The sequence below is a fragment of the Vulpes lagopus genome, chromosome 10, assembly GCF_018345385.1.
Source record: "Vulpes lagopus strain Blue_001 chromosome 10, ASM1834538v1, whole genome shotgun sequence".
Lineage (NCBI taxonomy): Eukaryota > Metazoa > Chordata > Mammalia > Carnivora > Canidae > Vulpes > Vulpes lagopus.
Genome location: NC_054833.1, coordinates 80,939,754 through 80,957,781, shown reverse-complemented (window position 1 = coordinate 80,957,781; position 18,028 = coordinate 80,939,754). Strand labels below are relative to the sequence as shown.

At 45.9% G+C, this 18,028-nt stretch overlaps 1 protein-coding gene across 1 annotated transcript in view; it reads left to right on the top strand.

Moving 5' to 3' along the window:
- The first annotated feature begins 17,560 nt into the window (after nucleotides 1-17,560).
- The window catches only part of MROH7 (maestro heat like repeat family member 7), a 45,450-nt gene continuing 44,982 nt past the window's right edge, over nucleotides 17,561-18,028 (top strand). Inside the window, 1 exon segment of the mRNA XM_041772789.1 lies at nucleotides 17,561-18,026. Coding sequence (XP_041628723.1) covers nucleotides 17,561-18,026 — 466 coding nt within the window.

Genomic DNA, 18,028 nt, shown 5'->3' with positions numbered 1-18,028 from the left:
TCTCAGAGATGTCTATCAGGGTTACGGGTGACTAATTCAAGAGTGTGCGTGCATGTGTATGTATGTGTGGACGTGTATGTATGTGTGCACATATGTAAGAATATCTAGAATGATGAATGATGCCTAGATGAGCAGATGGAAGGAAGCTAGGGGCTGGGGAGCAGGTCAGGAGGGAGTAAGGTTCAGGCCTTGTGGAGTCATGGGGCTTGTGGGTCGTCCCTGAAGAGCTAGGAGGACACTGGATATAGAAGTCTGGGGCTTGGGACTAAAATGAGGGTGAGAGCATCATTTCTTGCCCAAAGGCAAAGAGAGAAGGGTTGTTCCAAGCAGCACACTGTGTGCTGCTCACTATCCTTGGGAAAGATGCCAGTGAGCTCTGAGCTTGCCTGCCTCTCTTGGCTCTGTGGCTTCTGCAGGCTACATCTTGGAGGAAGGACCTTATCCAGCTCTGGCTTTTGGCAGGTGGAACAGCTCTGAAATAGGCACTAGGCTGCCAAGACTCCACTGCCTGTGACGCTTCTCATGAGATGGATAACCAACTGTTGCTGAGCTCCCTTTTGCATGTAGCACTATGCCAGGCTCTGGGGAGCCACCACCCATGACATATTGTAGGAGACAAGAAGCTGAGGGATGTCAGGAGGCTTCAGCATCTCAGATGTAGAGTAGCCATTCTAGTGCTGGTGCTCAAGGAGGGGAGTTCAAGCCCATAAGGATGTCAGACCTGGCAAGTGCCAATGGCAGGGCCCTCAGGGGGAGCATGATGGATCAGGGAGACATAAGGGGATCAAGAGCACAGAGGGGGAGCCCCAACCTTCTATGGGGCCAGGTGACCTTCAGAAGAGGCACGGCCTGAGTTGACTTGGAGAACCATGGGGAAGGGGAGTAGGGAAGGATGTTCCAGATAAAGCAAGCGATGTGCGTGGGAGGGAGCAAAGGCATGTAGGAGAAGGCTTGCTTGGGGACGTGGGCAGTGCAGTGTGACTGGATTACCAGGTGGGAGTAGGGGTGCTTGGGGAGATGGATCTAGGGAGGCGAGAGGCCTGGGTCACCTTGATAAAGAGCTTGGCCCCAACCTGGATGGGGTGGGAAACCTTCACCTATGGGACAAGCAGGAGAAAGACTTGCTTAGCTTTTGCATTTTGGAAGGTGATCCTGGAAGCTGGTATTGATTGAAAAATGGCTGGAGACGCTCTGACTCTCCCTGGCACCTGGGCCATCTGTTTCACCACCATCCTTTCAATCCCCCAGCCACATGACTTCCCCCACCACACCACTCAGAAAGGCTTGCCAAAGTGTGAACCCCAGGTTTTGTTACCTGGGTCACTTTGATATAGAGAAGAAATGAGAGGGTGTTAGAAAGCACCAACATTTCAGATGAGGAGCAGCCATCTTTAGAGCTGGTACCACAGGAGGCTCTGCCCACTGGGCCCTGAGAGGCTCCCCCCAGCTTCTGTGAGGCTGCATCCCCCACAACCCCCCAGAGAAGTTCATCAGAGTGTGGGGAAATGCAGCTTTAAGATACCCGACCTAGGAAAAATCCAGCTCATGAACATTCAACTCGCACTAGCTGAGGCCTGCTGAGTCTAGGGGAGAATCTAACATGTACCCTGCTCCTCAGACATTTCGAATCCAGTTGCAGTGTTAAGGCCATGGGGGCAGAGAGAAGGCCCTCCGGCCAAATCAAAGCTATCTGGGAAGCTTCCTGGGGGAGGCAGTGTGTGATCTGGATCTTGAAGAGTGGGGTATATCTCTTAGGGAGAAAATAAAAGCTTATTATTTTTCCCCTTATAAAAGTGGTATAAGAAAGGTATTGGAGGGACTCCTGGGTAGCTCAGCGGTTTAGAGCCAGTCTTTGGCCCAGGGCCTGATCCTGGAGACCCAGGATCGAGTTCCACATCGGGCTCCTTGCATGGAGCCTGCTTCTCCCTCTGCCTGTGTCTCTGCCTCTCTGTCTCTCTGTGTGTGTCTCTCATGAATAAATAAATAAAATCTTAAAAAAAAGAAAGGTATTAGAAATTCAAAAACATGGAAAAAGGAAGTTATTATCTTAAAATGAACAGTGAGATCCACTAACCTATTATAATTTGCTTTTCATTTTATAGAAAGTCTTTCCAGTCATTTCAGTGTACATTTATTATTAGTATTTTTGCTTTGTTTTGCCTTTTTAATGGATGTGCTAATTTTCTATTGCTGCTGTAACAGCATGGCTTGGGGAGGGAGGCATGGGGGCGGGGGTGGGGTGGATTAGAGCAAGAATTAGATTAGAAGACTCATTTCTTCAGCAAATAAGTATTGAAGATGCTGGGTACCAGCTCTGGGTCAGGCTTTGGGTACCAGGCAAGCAAAGATGAAAAGACATCATCTCTGTCCTTAAAACATTCTCAGTATAATGAAGGAAATAAGGAAGTGAGCAGGAAAATTTACAGCGTGCTGTCATAAGTGTTCTGAGCTATGCTGCAAGAGCAAAGGAGAAAATCCTAACCCTGCTATGGGGAGGGCATCGTGGAGGACCTCCTGAAGATGATACCTATGGGGTTTTGACAGATGGGTAGGAGTTATACAGGTGAAGTGAGGAGGAATTGAAAGCAGAAAGAGGTAGGGGTTCCCAGAAAAAGAAAGATAAGCATAGCTTTCTTGACATAAGAAAAGTCATCTTAGGCCCTCAGCCATCTTGTGAAAGAATGTAAGAAAAAACAGCCCAGAACATTGCCCTATCATATTCAGAAGTAAAGATTGACTTGCTACACATTCTGAGTTATCTCTGCAGGATCTCAGCCCCTCTGAACCCTGAGACACCAGACCCACATTGGAGCCAGAGAATCAATAATGTTGACCCTTGCAAGGAAGGCCTCGAGATTTGACCCGGGCTCAGTCACCATCACGTAACTTTTGCCCCAGTTCCATGCTGTATTCCCCATTACACAAGTCCCTTCATGAATACTGTGCATTCTTAGCTTAAAACTCCCCCAATTTTGTTACTTGAGAGGACACTGCTTTGGGGAAGACCCCCAGGATGTTCCTTTTCTTATAGGTAAAACCCTTCCTTTTCCTATTCTTGGGCTTGGCTGTGTCTTATGGCTCAACACCAAGAGGCAAACCCAGTTCTGAGCAACAGAGTGGGATGGAAAGAAGATTCTAGATGGGGGGAACACCATGAGAAAAGGCACAGAGGCAAGAATCATTACTGCAAGTTTGGAGAAACCACTGTGTTGCTACAGCAGCAATTGTGCAGGAAGAAACTGGAGGAGAGGATACTGGGGAACATTTCCAGTGGTACAATGGACTAGACACACTGGACAAACCCCCCAGGGAAAACAACTTAAATGCTGAATAAAATATAATAATCTCTTAAAGTGCATCTCTCAGCTAATGTAAGAAAAGACTGAAAAATAACATGTAAGCAGGAGCTCTGAGGGATAAGCGACTGTCAGGCTGACTTCTGTCCTGAGGAATTTTGCCAAACTCTGGTGACACTGAGCCTCCACTCTGGTGGCTGTACAGATTGAGGTGACAAGGCATAAAGCCCAGGGTCCCCTCCAAAGTGGGGATTCAGTAGGATACACCTTCATGAAAGTGGAATCCAAATGCTGCACCCTTAGTGAGGGTTACAGAGAAATAAACCCACTTACCAGTTTTGATATTGGCACTTATGGGTTAAAAAAAATTTCTGTGGGGGCACCTGGCTGGCTCAGTAGGTAGAGCAGGCAACTCTTGATCTTGGGATCATGCGTTCAAGTCCCATGTTGGGCATGGATCCTACTTAAAAAATTCCTCTGAAAATTATTAAACACAGGCTATCCCTCATACTGGTCCTTGGTCCAAATTCATACTGCCTAAGTGGTCCAAAATTTCTAAATGGTAGAATTTAGTTTAAGTTAGTCAGAGGTGCCCCAAGGTGACTAGCAGAAGCAAAAACAAGTCTTTTCAAGAGGATCATGGCTTCAAGCAGGACTTAAGGAATTCCCAGGCAAAGAGTCAAGGAAAATGAACAGCTCATAGTCTACAACCCCAAAATTCTTAAGAAAACAAGGTCCCATGAGTGAAAACTGACAGAAAGGCAAATAGCAGAATCAGACCAATTAAGTCTTTAGAAGTCAAAACCACCACACAGAGAATAAAATGATATGTTTAAAGAAATAAAAGCTAGCTTGAAAATATAAACAAACAACAGTAGACTATACAGAATGACCAAGTAGATTTGAGAGGGAGCAAAACAGAACTTCCAGAAATGAAAAATACAATTAAAATAAAAAATTTAATGGGAAGACTTAACATAGTTTAGACACAGCTGATTTGAGAATGAGACAAGATCTTTTTTTTTTTTTTTAATTTTTATTTATTTATGATAGTCACAGAGAGAGAGAGAGAGGCAGAGACACAGGCGGAGGGAGAAGCAGGCTCCATGCATCGGGAGCCCGATGTGGGATTCGATCCCGGGTCTCCAGGATCGCGCCCTGGGCCAAAGGCAGGCGCCAAACCACTGCGCCACCCAGGGATCCCGAGAATGAGACAAGATCTATCCAAAAATCAGAGATGGGGAAGTTTGAAACGTTAAGACAGAGAGAAAGGCAAGCATACGTGTAATCAGACTTGTAGAAGAACTGAGAAAGAATGAGAGAAAGGCAGTTATTTTCTTCTATTTGTGGAAACACTTCTAAGTGATTGACCAACAACCTCCAGATTTAGGAATCACAATGAATCTCAACTTGGAAAAAAATAGAATAAAAAGCACCCAATAACTACATATGTCATATAAAAATTGCAGAACATTAAGGTCAAAGATCTCAGAAGCTGCCAGAAATAATAGGTTGATCAGCCCCAAAAAGCTGGCAAACTGACTTCTCAAAGCATCGATGGGAGCCAGGAAGCAGTGAAATATTAATATTACCGTTGCTGTGCTCAAATAAAATAACAGATACCCTAGAATTCTACATCCGGTGAAAAGAGTTTCAAGAAAGGATAAAATGAAGTGTGTGTGTGGTTTTTTTTCCAAGCAAAAACTAGAAGAGCTCATCACTGACAAACTCTTACTAAGGAAAAGATAAAGGCTAATCAGACACTTAAGTAACTGAGCCACTCAGACTCCCTGAGAAAGACTATTCTTCAAGCAGAAGGAAATTGATCCCAGATAATGGGTCTGAGATTCAACTTCAAAAATGGTCATCCAAGATATTGGTCAAACCTAAACAAACATGGATCACATAAATCGATAATGTCTAATTGGTAGGGTGTAAAAAACAAAAACAAGCTAAAATAAAGAATAACAATAGTGTAGAAGTTGGCAGGTGGCTGACTGAACTGAAACTCTTATAAGGTCTTTTCGGTTTTCATTTGTTGGTTTTCCAAAGGCAGATAACACTATTACTTAATTTTAGACTTTGCCAGTAAATATGCATGTTCAAATGGCCAGGGGATCCCTGGGTGGCTCAGCGGTTTGGTGCCTGCCTTTGGCCCAGGGCGCGATCCTGGAGTCCTGGGATCGAGTCCGGGGATCGAGTCCCACCTCAGGCTCCTGGCATGGAGCCTGCTTCTCCCTCTGCCTGTATCTCTGCCCCTCTCTTTCTCTCTATGTCTATTGTGAATAAATAAATAAAATCTTAAAAAAAAAGGCTAGTGTACCCCTAAAGACCTTAAGACATGGACTATGTAACTTCCATGCAAGTAGAAGAGAACAGCAGAGTAAGAGAAGGCAAGCAATTCAGAAATCCTAAAGCAAGTAAGAAAAAAAGAAAAATAAGAAAAAATTTAAAAGGAGAGATTCCAGTTCTAGTAATGGCAATGTAGCTCCTTCAGATCAACCCCCCTAGAGATAACAGCTGCAAACTCTGGACAAAGTATATATATTTTGATTTTTAAAAAATATTTTATTTATTTATTCATGAGAGACACACAGAGAGAAAGAGAGAGAGAGAGAGAGAGAGAGAGAGAGAGAGAGAGAGAAAGGCAGAGACAAAGTATATATATTTTGATTTTTAAAAAATATTTTATTAATTTATTCATGAGAGACACACACTGAGAAAGAGAGAGAGAGAGAAGGAGAGAGAGAGAGAGAGAGAGAGAAAGGCAGAGACACAGGCAGACACATGAAGCAGGCTCCATGCAGGAAGCCCAATGTGGTACTCGAACTCAGGACTCCAGGATCACGTCCTAAGCTAAAGGCAGCCCGTCAACCCCTGGGCCTCCCAGGAATCCTTCTCTGGACAAAAAACAAAACAAAACAAAACAAAACAAAACAAAAAAACAATTTCCTGGGGGAACCCGGCTGGCTCACTCAGTGGAGCATGAAACTCTTGATTTCAGGGTTGTGAGTTCAAATTCCGCGTTGGGCATACAGCTTACGTAATCTAAAAAAAAAAAAAAAATAGAAAAAAAACTTAAAAAGAAAAACGAAAAACAACTACCTGAACATTCTGGAAAGAGATAAAAAGCAGGAAGAGACCAGAAGGGAGCCAGTATTTGGAAGGAGAAGCTACCACATGCAAAAATCTGTGACGTCTCACAAACCGTGCTCAACCAAGAAAGCTAGAAACAAGAGTGTGCGCTGTATAATTCCACTTAACGGAGTCCAGTAACAGGCAAATCTAAACGATGGTGCTAGAAGTGGGGTTAGGGGTTGTCCTTGATGGGGGATGGTGACTGAAAGGTCTCTGGGGTCCTGGCAATTCTATTTCTAGGTCTGGGCGCTGGCTGCATGCTGCACTCACTTGAAGAAAATTCATCAGAATTGGCAGATCCGTGCGGTTGCCCGTATGCGTATGGGGTTCCAGGAGGAACGAACAAATCAAAAGGCAGCAGAAACAGGCAGAGGCAGGAGCAGGCTGTGGAGGGGCCTCGGCGCCAGACGGCCTGGACGTGACCTGTGGGCAGAGGGAGACGCTGAAGGCGTGGGAATGAGGTCGGGGGGCTCCCTTGCAGCCAGACAGTGGTGGCTAGCGCAGGAGGGGGCGCTTCCCTGCGGGCTAGTATTTCAATGATTGGCCCAAATCTGGGCTCCCTCTGGGCTCCAGGTGATAAGGACCCGAGCCAGAGTGGAGGGTGTGGGGTTGGAGGGATGGGACAGATTTGGGGGCAACATTGGAAGGACGTTTGGTTAATTGGTGGCATGAGGCTAGGGGTGTCAGGGTGATGCGGGAGAGCTTGGGTCTTGTCTCACGGAGTCGAAGAAGGAATCTCCGAGGACGCAGGAGCATGAGTGAAGCCATAGAAGTTTATTAAGCAAAGATACAGAGAAAGTTCTCGAAAGTGAGAGGGGTCCCGACAGGGTTGCCCTCGGGGGCTTGTAGGGTCGGTCTGTTATTGAAAGCCAACCAGGGAACCTAAACCCTTTTAACCCTATCTATTGATATCACCATTGAATGAGGACTAGTTATGCTTTGTTGGTGACAGATGACTGTTGTTAAAAAAGACCCGTTTCCTGCCCACACCTAGGGCAGGGTGGTCTGGTTTGTTTCCATATCTCTGGTTTCTTTACCCTCGGCTTCTTTGGGAGTTTTGTGGGCCTGCTTCCACGGCCCCCTACCTAGCCCTGCCTAGCCCCATGTGTCCCTAACTCAAGAGTGGGTTCTTGGGAGAGGCTTGTCACGGCAGCTGGAGAGCGAGTGAGGGGCTACTGGGACAAGACAGGAGCTCCTGCCCAAGGAGGATTTTGTTGAGAAAGAAAACTTGGCCATGTTGGTTGGTTGGTGGAAGAGGCAAGTGGGAGGGAGCTCTAGATGGCCTGCTCCCCCTGCCCCAGGTGAAGGTGGGGAGGGGTGGGGTGCGGTACAGAGCCTGGAGCTGGCAGAGCCGGAGGCAGAGGGGTGGGGGCAGAGAAGGGGGACTGAGGTGGACTGGACAAGAGAGATTTCACTGTTGAGCTCCCGGAGGCGCCTGGGGTGGGGACCTTGGGGGCTGAGGCAGATTTCCAAGTGGGATTTATTTTTTTTAAATTTTTTAAAAAATATTTTATTTATTTATTCATGAGAGACACAGGGAAAGAGAGAGGCAAAGACACAGGCAGAGAGAGAAGCAGGCTCCATGCAGGGAGCCCAATGTGGGACTCGATCCTGGGTCTCCAGGATCAGGTCTGGGGCTGAAGGCAGCGCTAAACCACTGAGCCACCCAGGCTGCCCATCCAGGTGGGATTTAATGAGCGGGGTAACCCAGAACACAGCTTAGTGGAGAGGTTCGCTACAGCCCTGTAAACCATGCCCAGCGGGTTTTTCAGTGGAGTCACTGGTAATCTTAATCGGCTTACTTCTCACTTGTTACAAGTGTTTTCTGAGTGAGATAGGAGAGTCTTCAATTCCTTATCTGGGAATCTAGGTTTCAGGGTCTGGATTCCGGGCGGCCGGGCCCTCCTCATTCCTGCCCTGCTCTGCACTTTATCTGCGCCCCGGGTGAGGAGGCAGAGGGTGGAGCAGGGAAAAGATAAGGGACACCCATGACCTTGGGCCAGGCTCTTCCCTCCGTGGCTCTCAGTTTCCTCCACAGGGCTGCCTGCTGCCAAGGCCTTCCATACCCAGCCCGCGACCCGCAGGGCTCGCTCTGTCTGCTGCACCCCCTGCCCGTAACTTTCTTCAGAACCAGGCTGTTACCCCGAGATAAACAAGAACTTAGGTTGTACGGTGAGGGGCTTTGATGGGGAGGCTTGAAAGCTGGGCAAGGAACTTGGACTTCAACTGAGTAAGGTCATTTCTCGGCTGTGGTGGAGGGTCCTTCTTTGAAAGGATTACCTCCCTGCCTCTAGCTACCCTGTCGGCAAGAGGTGGGGCCTCATTGGCCGGGGACTCCTAAGTCACGGTGACCTCACAAAGACTGCAACACCAGCCTGGGCTGGGGGGAGACTAGGTAAGCTGAGGGGTGGCTCTGGGAAAGTCCCAGGGGTGGGGGCAGCCTCCCCAGCCTCTACAAGGCAGTTACCACCTTGACTCCAGCCCCCACTGGGGAGAAGTCTTCCCCCCTCTGGCTGTAATTCCACAGTTAGGACTTCATACTTTTGGCTTAAAGCTGAATTTTCTGTTACCATGTGGATGCCCCAGGTGGAGGTAACACATTGAACTTGGCTCATGGAGAAAGATTTTAGTCTTGTTCTGAGAACACCGTGGGTGGGAGCTGGGGGAGGTGAGAAGACCCAGGAGAGAATGCCATAGACTGGTGGGCATGGGACGGAAGAAGGCAGAGAAACTGGAAGCCTGGCTGGGTCTTTATTTCAAGTCCCCCTACCCTACCCTCACCCAGGGGGAGAAAGGGGTGATGAGGACGAGCATTTACTGGGGGACTACTGGGGCTCAGGTGTTATGATCCTATGTGCATTATCCATTTTTTCTCCTACACTAATCTTATGGATTGAGTATGAAGACTGACGCTCAGCATGGCGAGGTTACTGCCCATGTTCACACCACTGTTGAGAGACCGAGTGGTTCCAAATTCGGGTCTAGCTGCCCACAAAGCCCTGGATTTGTGCATTATAACTGGGCATCAGGACATTTAGGTTGTTTTTGTTGGACTTTACCAACTCCTAGGGTAGGGGCCTAAGTGGAAATGGGATTAGGGAATGAGAAACAGGAAGATATGGCTTCATTGAGTGATTCGTGGCTCAGAAATATCAGAAATTGCAGGAAAAGCAAAATTGAGAGGATCTGGTATGGATTCTGACTACCGTTTCCTGGGGCTTTACAAACATTATTTTGGATTCCCAAATAGTCTGAATTAACATGCCAGTAAGTGAGGATAATGATACCTATCTTGAAGAGTTGTCATCGATCCATCCATCCCTCACTCCATGAATGTTTCTGAACCTCCCCTGTGTGCTAGGCCCTGTGCCATGTGCTAGGAAAACAGGGGTAACAAGATAGGCAGAGACTGACTAAGCCCATTTCTTAGAGAGAAGACATACAAATGAACAGAGTGATCCTCTAGGACAGAGTTATCACGTGCAGAGAACACTTCCACCCACATTTGAGGGTCCCAGGAAGACTTCCTGGAGGAAGGGACACCTGAACTGGCATCTAAAATGTTACATGATAGCCAGGGAAAGTGATGGAGATTTAAATGGAGAAGTTTACAGGAAGAGGAAGGAATATTTACAAAGGCCCCAAGTCAAAAAGGAGGCCAACACATCTGAGAAGTTGAGAGTGGTTCAAGTATAGGGGTGGGGAAGGGAATGGTTGGTGCTAGAGAGATCGAGGCCCGCTATGGCCTGAGGCTCTTAGTAAAAGAAACACAGCCACCATGCTGTAGACCAGGATGCCTGTAGACCAGTGGCCTACCCACCAGTTATGTGATAATCACTTTGGCGTGGAGTGAAAGGGGGAGAACTTGATAAATGTCTTATTTCTCAGCCCCCTCAGAGGTGCACAGTGGAAGCCCAGAAATCTGTCTTATAAAAAAAAATACGAAAAAAAAAACTTTAGCTACACCCCATCATTTGAAAACCCATGAGGAGTCACAGAGGGGTGCTACAGGGGAATGGAATAGTTGGATCGGTATGCATTTTTTCTTTGTCTGAGAATATCTTTATTTTCCCTTCATTCTTTAGGCATAGTGTTGCCAGATGTAGACACCGTTGACATCTTTATGTCTTTCACTAAATTTGGGATGTTTCCAGCTATTACTTCTTTGAATGTTTTCAGTACTCTCTCTTCCTCTGGAACTCTAAGGGTATTAGATATTTTGTTTTGTACCACAGCCCCTGAGGCTCTGTTCACTTTTTTTTAGTCCATTCTCTCTGTTGTTCAAATTAAGTAAATTTTATTGATCTGTCCTTAGCTCACTGATTTTATTTTTAAGATTTTATTTATTCATGAGAGACAGAGAGAGAGAGAGGCAGAAACATAGGCTGAGAGAGAAGCAGGCTCCATACAGGAAGCCCGATGTGGGACTCGATCCTGGAATTTCAAGATCATGTCCTGGGCTGAAGGCAGGTGCTCAACTGCTGAGCCACCCAGGCGTCCCTAGCTGACTGATTCTGTTCTCTGTCACCTCCACTCTATTATTGGGCTGGTCTAGCAACTTAAATTTTTTTTCGGTTGTGTCTTTAAGTAATTTCTATTTTGATTTCAATAATTAAATTTTTTATAACTTCTATTCCTTTGCTGAGATTTTCTAGTTTTTCATTTGTTTCAGGAAGGTCAGTAATTGCCTGTTGAAGCATTTTTACAACGAGTGCTTTAAAATCGTTATTGCAAACTCTGATCTCTGATTCACTCAGTACTGGTATTAGTTATCTTTTCCCAAATGAGATTTTCCTAGCTTTTGGTATGATGGATAATTTTTTAATATATCCTTGACATTTTGGACATTACGTTAAGAGACTTTTGATCTTACTTAAATTTATTTTAGCTGGCAATCAGCCTGTCAAGATGTAGAGTGTAGGTTCTGGACTATCTTATGGACTGTAGTTCCAATGATAGTGGAGCCTTGGGAGTCAGAGCCTTGGGATGGCTTGGCTCTGCTGGAGCTTTTGTTCATTCTTGGTGGTACTGCCTGCAAGGGCAAGACAGTGCTTCCCTTGGCCACCTGTTGTCACTGAGAGGCCAGGAGCTGTGGGACCTGGTAAATTCTCTGCCACTGGATGGAGAGCCCAGAGATGCAGGGCTCTGCTGGCACTGCGCCTGCAGGTGGATTGGCCTGCTGGTCCCTCTGATACGGAAAGAGGATTAGAGCTCCCCATTGGGGGTCCACCTCATTGGGCTTCCCTTTTTCTGGTCCTTTAGCCAGAGGGAGCAGGCTTTTTTCCCTTTGTATGTGTGTATTTACACACATGCTCTTGGCAGATGTGTGGCAGGCCTATCTGGTGCCCAGTCTGGGATATATGGAAGATAAAAAGAAAACGCTGGGGAACGCACCCAGTGTCATCCCTCAAGTCCTGAGGTTCCTAGCTAATCCACTGCCTTCTTCCTAGCTTTCAGAGTCCTTTTATGGCTATCAGTTGAATCATTTCCAGGATATTTAGTTGTCCCTGGAAGGAAAGATCAGGGAAAAGTGAGTCTACACCCTCTTGCCTGGTACATGCATTAAAAAATTGTGGCACAATAATCATAGCATAAAACTCACTGTTAGTGGCAAATAGTACCTTCACAGTGTTGCGTAATCACAGTCATTCTTGTTCCCATTTTTGTCACTCCCAAAAGTAAGCCTGTACGCAGCAAGCAGTCACTTCCCATTCTCTTCTTTCCCCGGTCCCTGGCAACCTCTTTCTATCTGCCTTAATTTGCTTTGAGTCTCTTGAGATTTGATTATTTTAGATATTTCATATAAATGGAATCATCCAATATGTGGCTTTTGTGTCTGACTTCTTTCACTTTGCATGATATTTTCAGTTTGTCCTTAACAAATATCAGCAAGTGATTCTTTTTTGTGGCTGAATAACATTTCATTTCATGGATATCCATCCGCCAGTTCACGAACACTTAAGTTGTTTTCACCTTTGACTTTTGTGAATGTGCTACTGTTAACCTTTTTTCTTTTTTTTTACAAGTTTTTATTGGAACATCCATTTTCAACTCTTTTGAGTATGTAGCTAGGAGTGGAATTGCTGGATCATTTGGTGATTCTGTTTGACTTCTTATACTACCACATTGTTTTTACAGACACTACACCATTTTATATCCTTATTAACACTGTTTGAGGGTGTCAATTTTCTATATCCTTCTTGCCAACACTTGTTCTTTTCTTTTTTTGAAAAATTTTTCAACTTTTTGTTTTAAAAGTGATCTCTATGCCCAATGTGGGCCTCAAACTCATGACCCTGAGATCAAGAGTCACATGCTCTGCCGACTGAGCCAGCAGGTGCTCCTTGTTATTTTCCATTTAAAAAATAATAATGAGTATAAAATAATGTCTCATTGTGGATTTGATTTGTATCTTCCTAAGGGTTAATGATGTTGAGCATATTTTTGTGTGCTTGTTAAATTTTTGTGTATCTTCTTTGGAAAAATATCGTATTCAAGTCTTGTTTGCCCATTTTAAATTTTGATTTCTTGCCTTTTTGATGTAGAGTTTTGAGAGTTTTTTAAGGGCATCTGGGTGACTCAGTTAGCAACCAACTGTTAATCTCAGTTTAGATCTTGATCTCAGGTTGTGGGTTCAAACTTGACATTGGGCTCCACACTGGGCATGGAGCTTACTTAAAAAAAAAAATATATATATATATATATATATATATATATATATATATATATATATAATAAAATAAATAAAATCTTTAAAATAAAATCTTTAAAAAAAAGATCTCCCTGTCAACTCTTTCTTCCTTCCTTCCTCTTTCATTCTTTCTTTCTTTCATTCTTTCTTTCTTTCCTTCCTTTCTACTTTTTTTTGTTTTTTTCAGATTTTATTTATTTATTGATGAGAGACACACAGAGAGAGAGGCAGAGACATAGGCAGAGGGAGAAGCAGGCTCCCCTTGAGGAGCCTAGTGCGGGACTTGATCCCTGGACTCTGGGATCACCACCTGAGCCAAAGGCAGATGCTCAACCACTGAACCACCCAGGTGTCCCCAAAAGTTCTTTTTATGTTCTGGGTATGGGACTTATCAGATATATGACTTACGAATATTTTCTCCCATTTTGTAGGCTGTCTTTTCACCTCTTTTTTTTTTTTAAGATTTTATTTATTTATTCATTAGAGACACACAGAGAGAGAGAGAGAGAGAGAGAGACAGAAAGAGAGAGAGAGAGAGAGAGAGAGGCAGAGACACAGGCAGAGGGAGAAGCAAGCTCCATGCCGGGAGCCCAATGTGGGACTTGATCCTGGGACTCCAGGATCACGCCCTGAGCTGAAGGCAGATGCTCAACCACTGAGCCACCCAGGCGTCCCTCTTTTCACCTCTTGACAGGGTCTTTTGGTGCACAAGTTTTAAATTTTGATGATGCCTAACTTATTTTTCCTTTTTGTTGCTTGTGCTTTTGATGTCATATCTTAGAAACTGTGGTCAATCTAAGGTTGTGAAGATTCACCCCTATGTTTTTGTGTAAGAATTTTATAATTTCGGCTTTTAGATTCAGGTCTTTAATCTTTTTTGAGTTAATTTTTGTATATAGGGATCCCTGGGTGGCTCAGCGGTTTAGCGCCTGCCTTTGGCCCAGGGCGGGATCCTGGAGTCCCGGGATTGAGTCCCACATCGGGCTCCCTGCATGGAGCCTGCTTCTCCTTCTGCCTGTGTTTCTGCCTCTCTCTCTCTATGTCTATCATGAATAAATAAATAAAATCTTAAAAATACCTTTATTTAAAAAAAATTTTTGTATATAGTGTGAGGTAGGGATCCAATGTCATTTTTTATGCATGTTGAAACCATTTGTTGAAGAGACTATTCTACCTCCATTGAATGGAATTGGCATCCTGGTAAGAAAGTAATTGACCATGGGTACACATAAGTTTATTTCTGGACTCGCAGTTCTATTCTATTTGCCTATATGTCTATCCTTATGTCAATGCCACACTGTTGAATGCAATTTTAAAGGAAGATATTTGCAGCTCAATTTGGAAAATGGTTTGTTGGGAGCAGTCCCTAAACACAGCTGTCTTAGGCAATGAGATCTGCGCTAGGGTCTGGCAGTGATGATGGAGATATGAGGAGATATTTGGGAGCTTTTCTGGAGCCATCAGTGGCAAATCTCAGCCCAAATTGGATGGAACAAGTGAGAAAGAGAGTAGAGGATGATATCATTTCTAGCTTACATAGTAGTGCCAGTTAGTAGAAATGGAAGAGAATAGGAAGGTCTGACTTAGGGGAAAGATAGCAAGTTCTGTTTTGGATTCTCTAGGTATAAAGTGTTCCAATGTCGGATGGGTGTTTTTCAGGGTAGTGTGATCACATGCTTACAAGTACTTAACATATTCTGGGCCAATAAATGTGTTGTCAACGAGGAACTGGAAGATCCACTGATAATTACACCTCCCAAGAGCTCCCACAACCCCTGTTCAAGGCCTGGAAGGGCTCACTGAGGAGAGGGGATGGAAATCAGTCAGCAGTTCTCTCAGTTTTAGGATTAACTTGCTGTTTTATGGCTGTCCTCCGCCCTCCTTATTTGGGACTCCAGGGCCTGGGAAACAAAGGCCAATAGGTAGCTGGTAACTACTGAGTCAGTAATGAGCCCTGTTGGCTCCCCTGTGTCCCATCCAAGCCCCTCGACAACCACCACTCTTCCCAATGCAGAATGTCCCTTTGGTGGAGGATAAGATATGGGCTGTCCCAGTCACTGGCAGGCAGCTCGGAAGCCTTGCCCGTCTGTTGCAGGATGAAAGAAGACATGAGGGAACAGGAGAAAAGTGGGAGAAATCTGTTTTTTCTCAGGGAAGAGGGAGGGTCAGCCAGGGTTGAGACCTGTAGTTTTCTGCCCAGTGACCTGATATTGTGCATCTGCTATGTCAGAGGGGTAGAGATTGTTCTCTTCCACAGCCCAAACCACGTGGACCTTCCAAAATCCTACATGAAGCCTCAGAGGCTGCATCCAAGGCATATTTTTCCAGGTTGAAAATGCCTCTCTTTGATAACTATGGGGTGTGTGTATATGCTTGCATGCACACACACACACACACACACACATACACAAGCATGCACACAAGTGGGAGGGTCATGAAGGAAAGATCTAGGGGGTTTTTTGGAGTCTGAAGACTTTTTTAGGCTCTTCTTTAAATAAAAGAAGACAGAATTATGAATACAAAATTATGGTATCCTTGGAAAGGGATTGTGTAGGCAAGGAGTCCCGGAGTTTTAAATTTCATTAGCTTCCAGGTCAAGTCACCTCTGGTGCTGATGGTAAGTGGACATTCCCTGCTTCTGAGGCAGGATGCAAAGCTGTACATGATCTGTTTGCTTGGAATGAGGGCAGTTCCCACTGGGCTCTGAGCACCTTATTCCTTTCTGCCTGCAGCGCCTGGCAAGGAGTAACAGAAGAGTGGCTATCATTTAGAGAGGACCTTGAGTAGGCCATATTTTTAGTGCTAAGCACTGAAGCCACAACCATTGTGGGTGGCAGGTTTTATGCTTCCCATGTTAGAGATGAGCCGGGGGAGGGCCAGAGAGGAAAAGGTCTCTTGCCCAAGCTCACTCAGACTAGTAAGAAGTTGAACTGGGATGGAATCCAGAACCATATGACTCCAAATCTATGGTCTTTCCAAAGCTGAGCTATAAAGATGTACAGCAAAGTTTGTGGAATGGGTAAATGATTTAGTGAATGAGTTAGTGTATTAATGAATAATGAATAAGTGATGAAATGAAATAAATGAGTGAGTGAAGAAGAAATAACTAACAGGGAAGGAGTCTGCAGAAGGGTATGCCCAACTTCTGGGAGGTCCAGACCTAACCCAGAGCCTGGTTCTTTGGAGAAACACTAAAGAGTTGAGGGGTGGTGGAATGGAGTGGGGAAGGGAGTTTGGACAGGCTAGACAGGTGAGAGGAGTGTTAAGGCCAGACACAGAAGGTCCTCTTAGGTCCTGCTAAGGATTGGGGATACTGTCCTGAAGACAGTGGAAAGCCTTGGAGGAGGAGTTCAGGTGGATGAGTAGCATAAAGAGATGGTCTTGGCTTCCCTGAGGGCCAGTAGGGTGGATGACATTCCTTTCTTTGACCTTCAATTCCTTAAGTATATAATGAAGCAATAATATCTAACTTCAGGACTGTGTGTGTGTGTGTGTGTGTGTGTCTCAGGCAATATGGTTAGCAGATGTGCATGTCTGGCCTATGGACTTTGCTCAGGAAGCATAAAAAAAAAACACATGTTACCTGACTTGGTCTTCTTCTGTGTCTCCTCCAGAGGCCCACTCCTGCTTAAGAACACCATGAATGCAGGTAAGCTGTCCCAGTGATTCCCACAGGGAGAGGAACCCAAGTGTGAAAGATGGGTAGGGTTGTGGGGGGGAGGGGGCGGCTGGGGGTCTCACTCAGCAGTCAGATTGCTGTGGTGAGGCAGGCTCTGGTTTTGAGTACTGCTCCAGGGTCTCCTCTATGTAGCCTGCCTCATCCAGAAGAGGCAAACTGTCCAGGGCAGTGGGTAGTTCTAGAAATTTAGACTGGAAGTAGGGCAACCCCTAAGGAGCATCCTCCTTCCCCTTTTCTACCTTTGTCTAGTATTTACAGGCTTCCCAATGGGTGCTGGAGGTTGGGGATGTCTCAGGGACTAAGCTACGCATAGTTCTTGCCACCTCTCCCAGCGGCTAGACCACTAAATGGGTCACTGGAGTAAAGTAGGATGAATATTTTGCTGGGAGGAGTGGGCTTGGCAAAGGACAGTGGGAGGAGGTTCCAAGCCAAGGGAATCACATTGCTGAAGAGTTGAGAGGGAGCATGGCATGGTCAGAGAAACCCAGGGAATATGGCTGGCCTGAGAGGTTGAGGGGAACAGCTGTGTAGATGGCGCTGGACAGGTGAGCTGGGCGCAGTCACGAAAGACCTGGAAGTCATGCAAGGGCTTTCATCCCGGGGATAGTGGGGAGCCATGGAAAAGTTTTAAGCATGACTTAAAAGGTGAAGCATGACTGAGTTTGCCTTTTTCCCTCTCAGGAGCCTTGTGGGGAGCTCAACAGTTGGCTATTGGAGAGAAGGGAGCCGTGGCACTGAGAGACCGCCAGGCCAGGCATGGCCCTGAGCCCAGAGGCTAGTCTGGTCCTCTGTGAAAGCTCAAAGACGACACCTGGTCTCAGCTTCACCGAGGCCCCAGATTTCGGCTCCAGCACCATCTCTGGGCCCCACCTGGACATGAACCTTGTTCCCCTTATAAACCCAGCCCTGAATCTTGGCTCAGTTCTTGTTCCAGACCTTAATCCAACTCTGAGTCCTGTCTCAGAGGAGGCCCCCGGCCTGGCATCTGGTAACACTCCCAGCCCTGATGACGGCCAGACTGTGGGCCCTGCCTCCCTCCAGATCATCACTCCCCACTCTGGTGAAGCCTTGGGCCTGAGTTCAAATCACGTCTCACAGCCTAACTTGCAGAGGGCCCTAGGTCCAGCCTCAAACTTCGTTCTGAGCCCCAGCTCTACTGAGGCCCAGGGTCTGGGTTCAGGGAGTCATTCTGGGCCTGATGCTGAGGAGGCTTTCAACTCACTC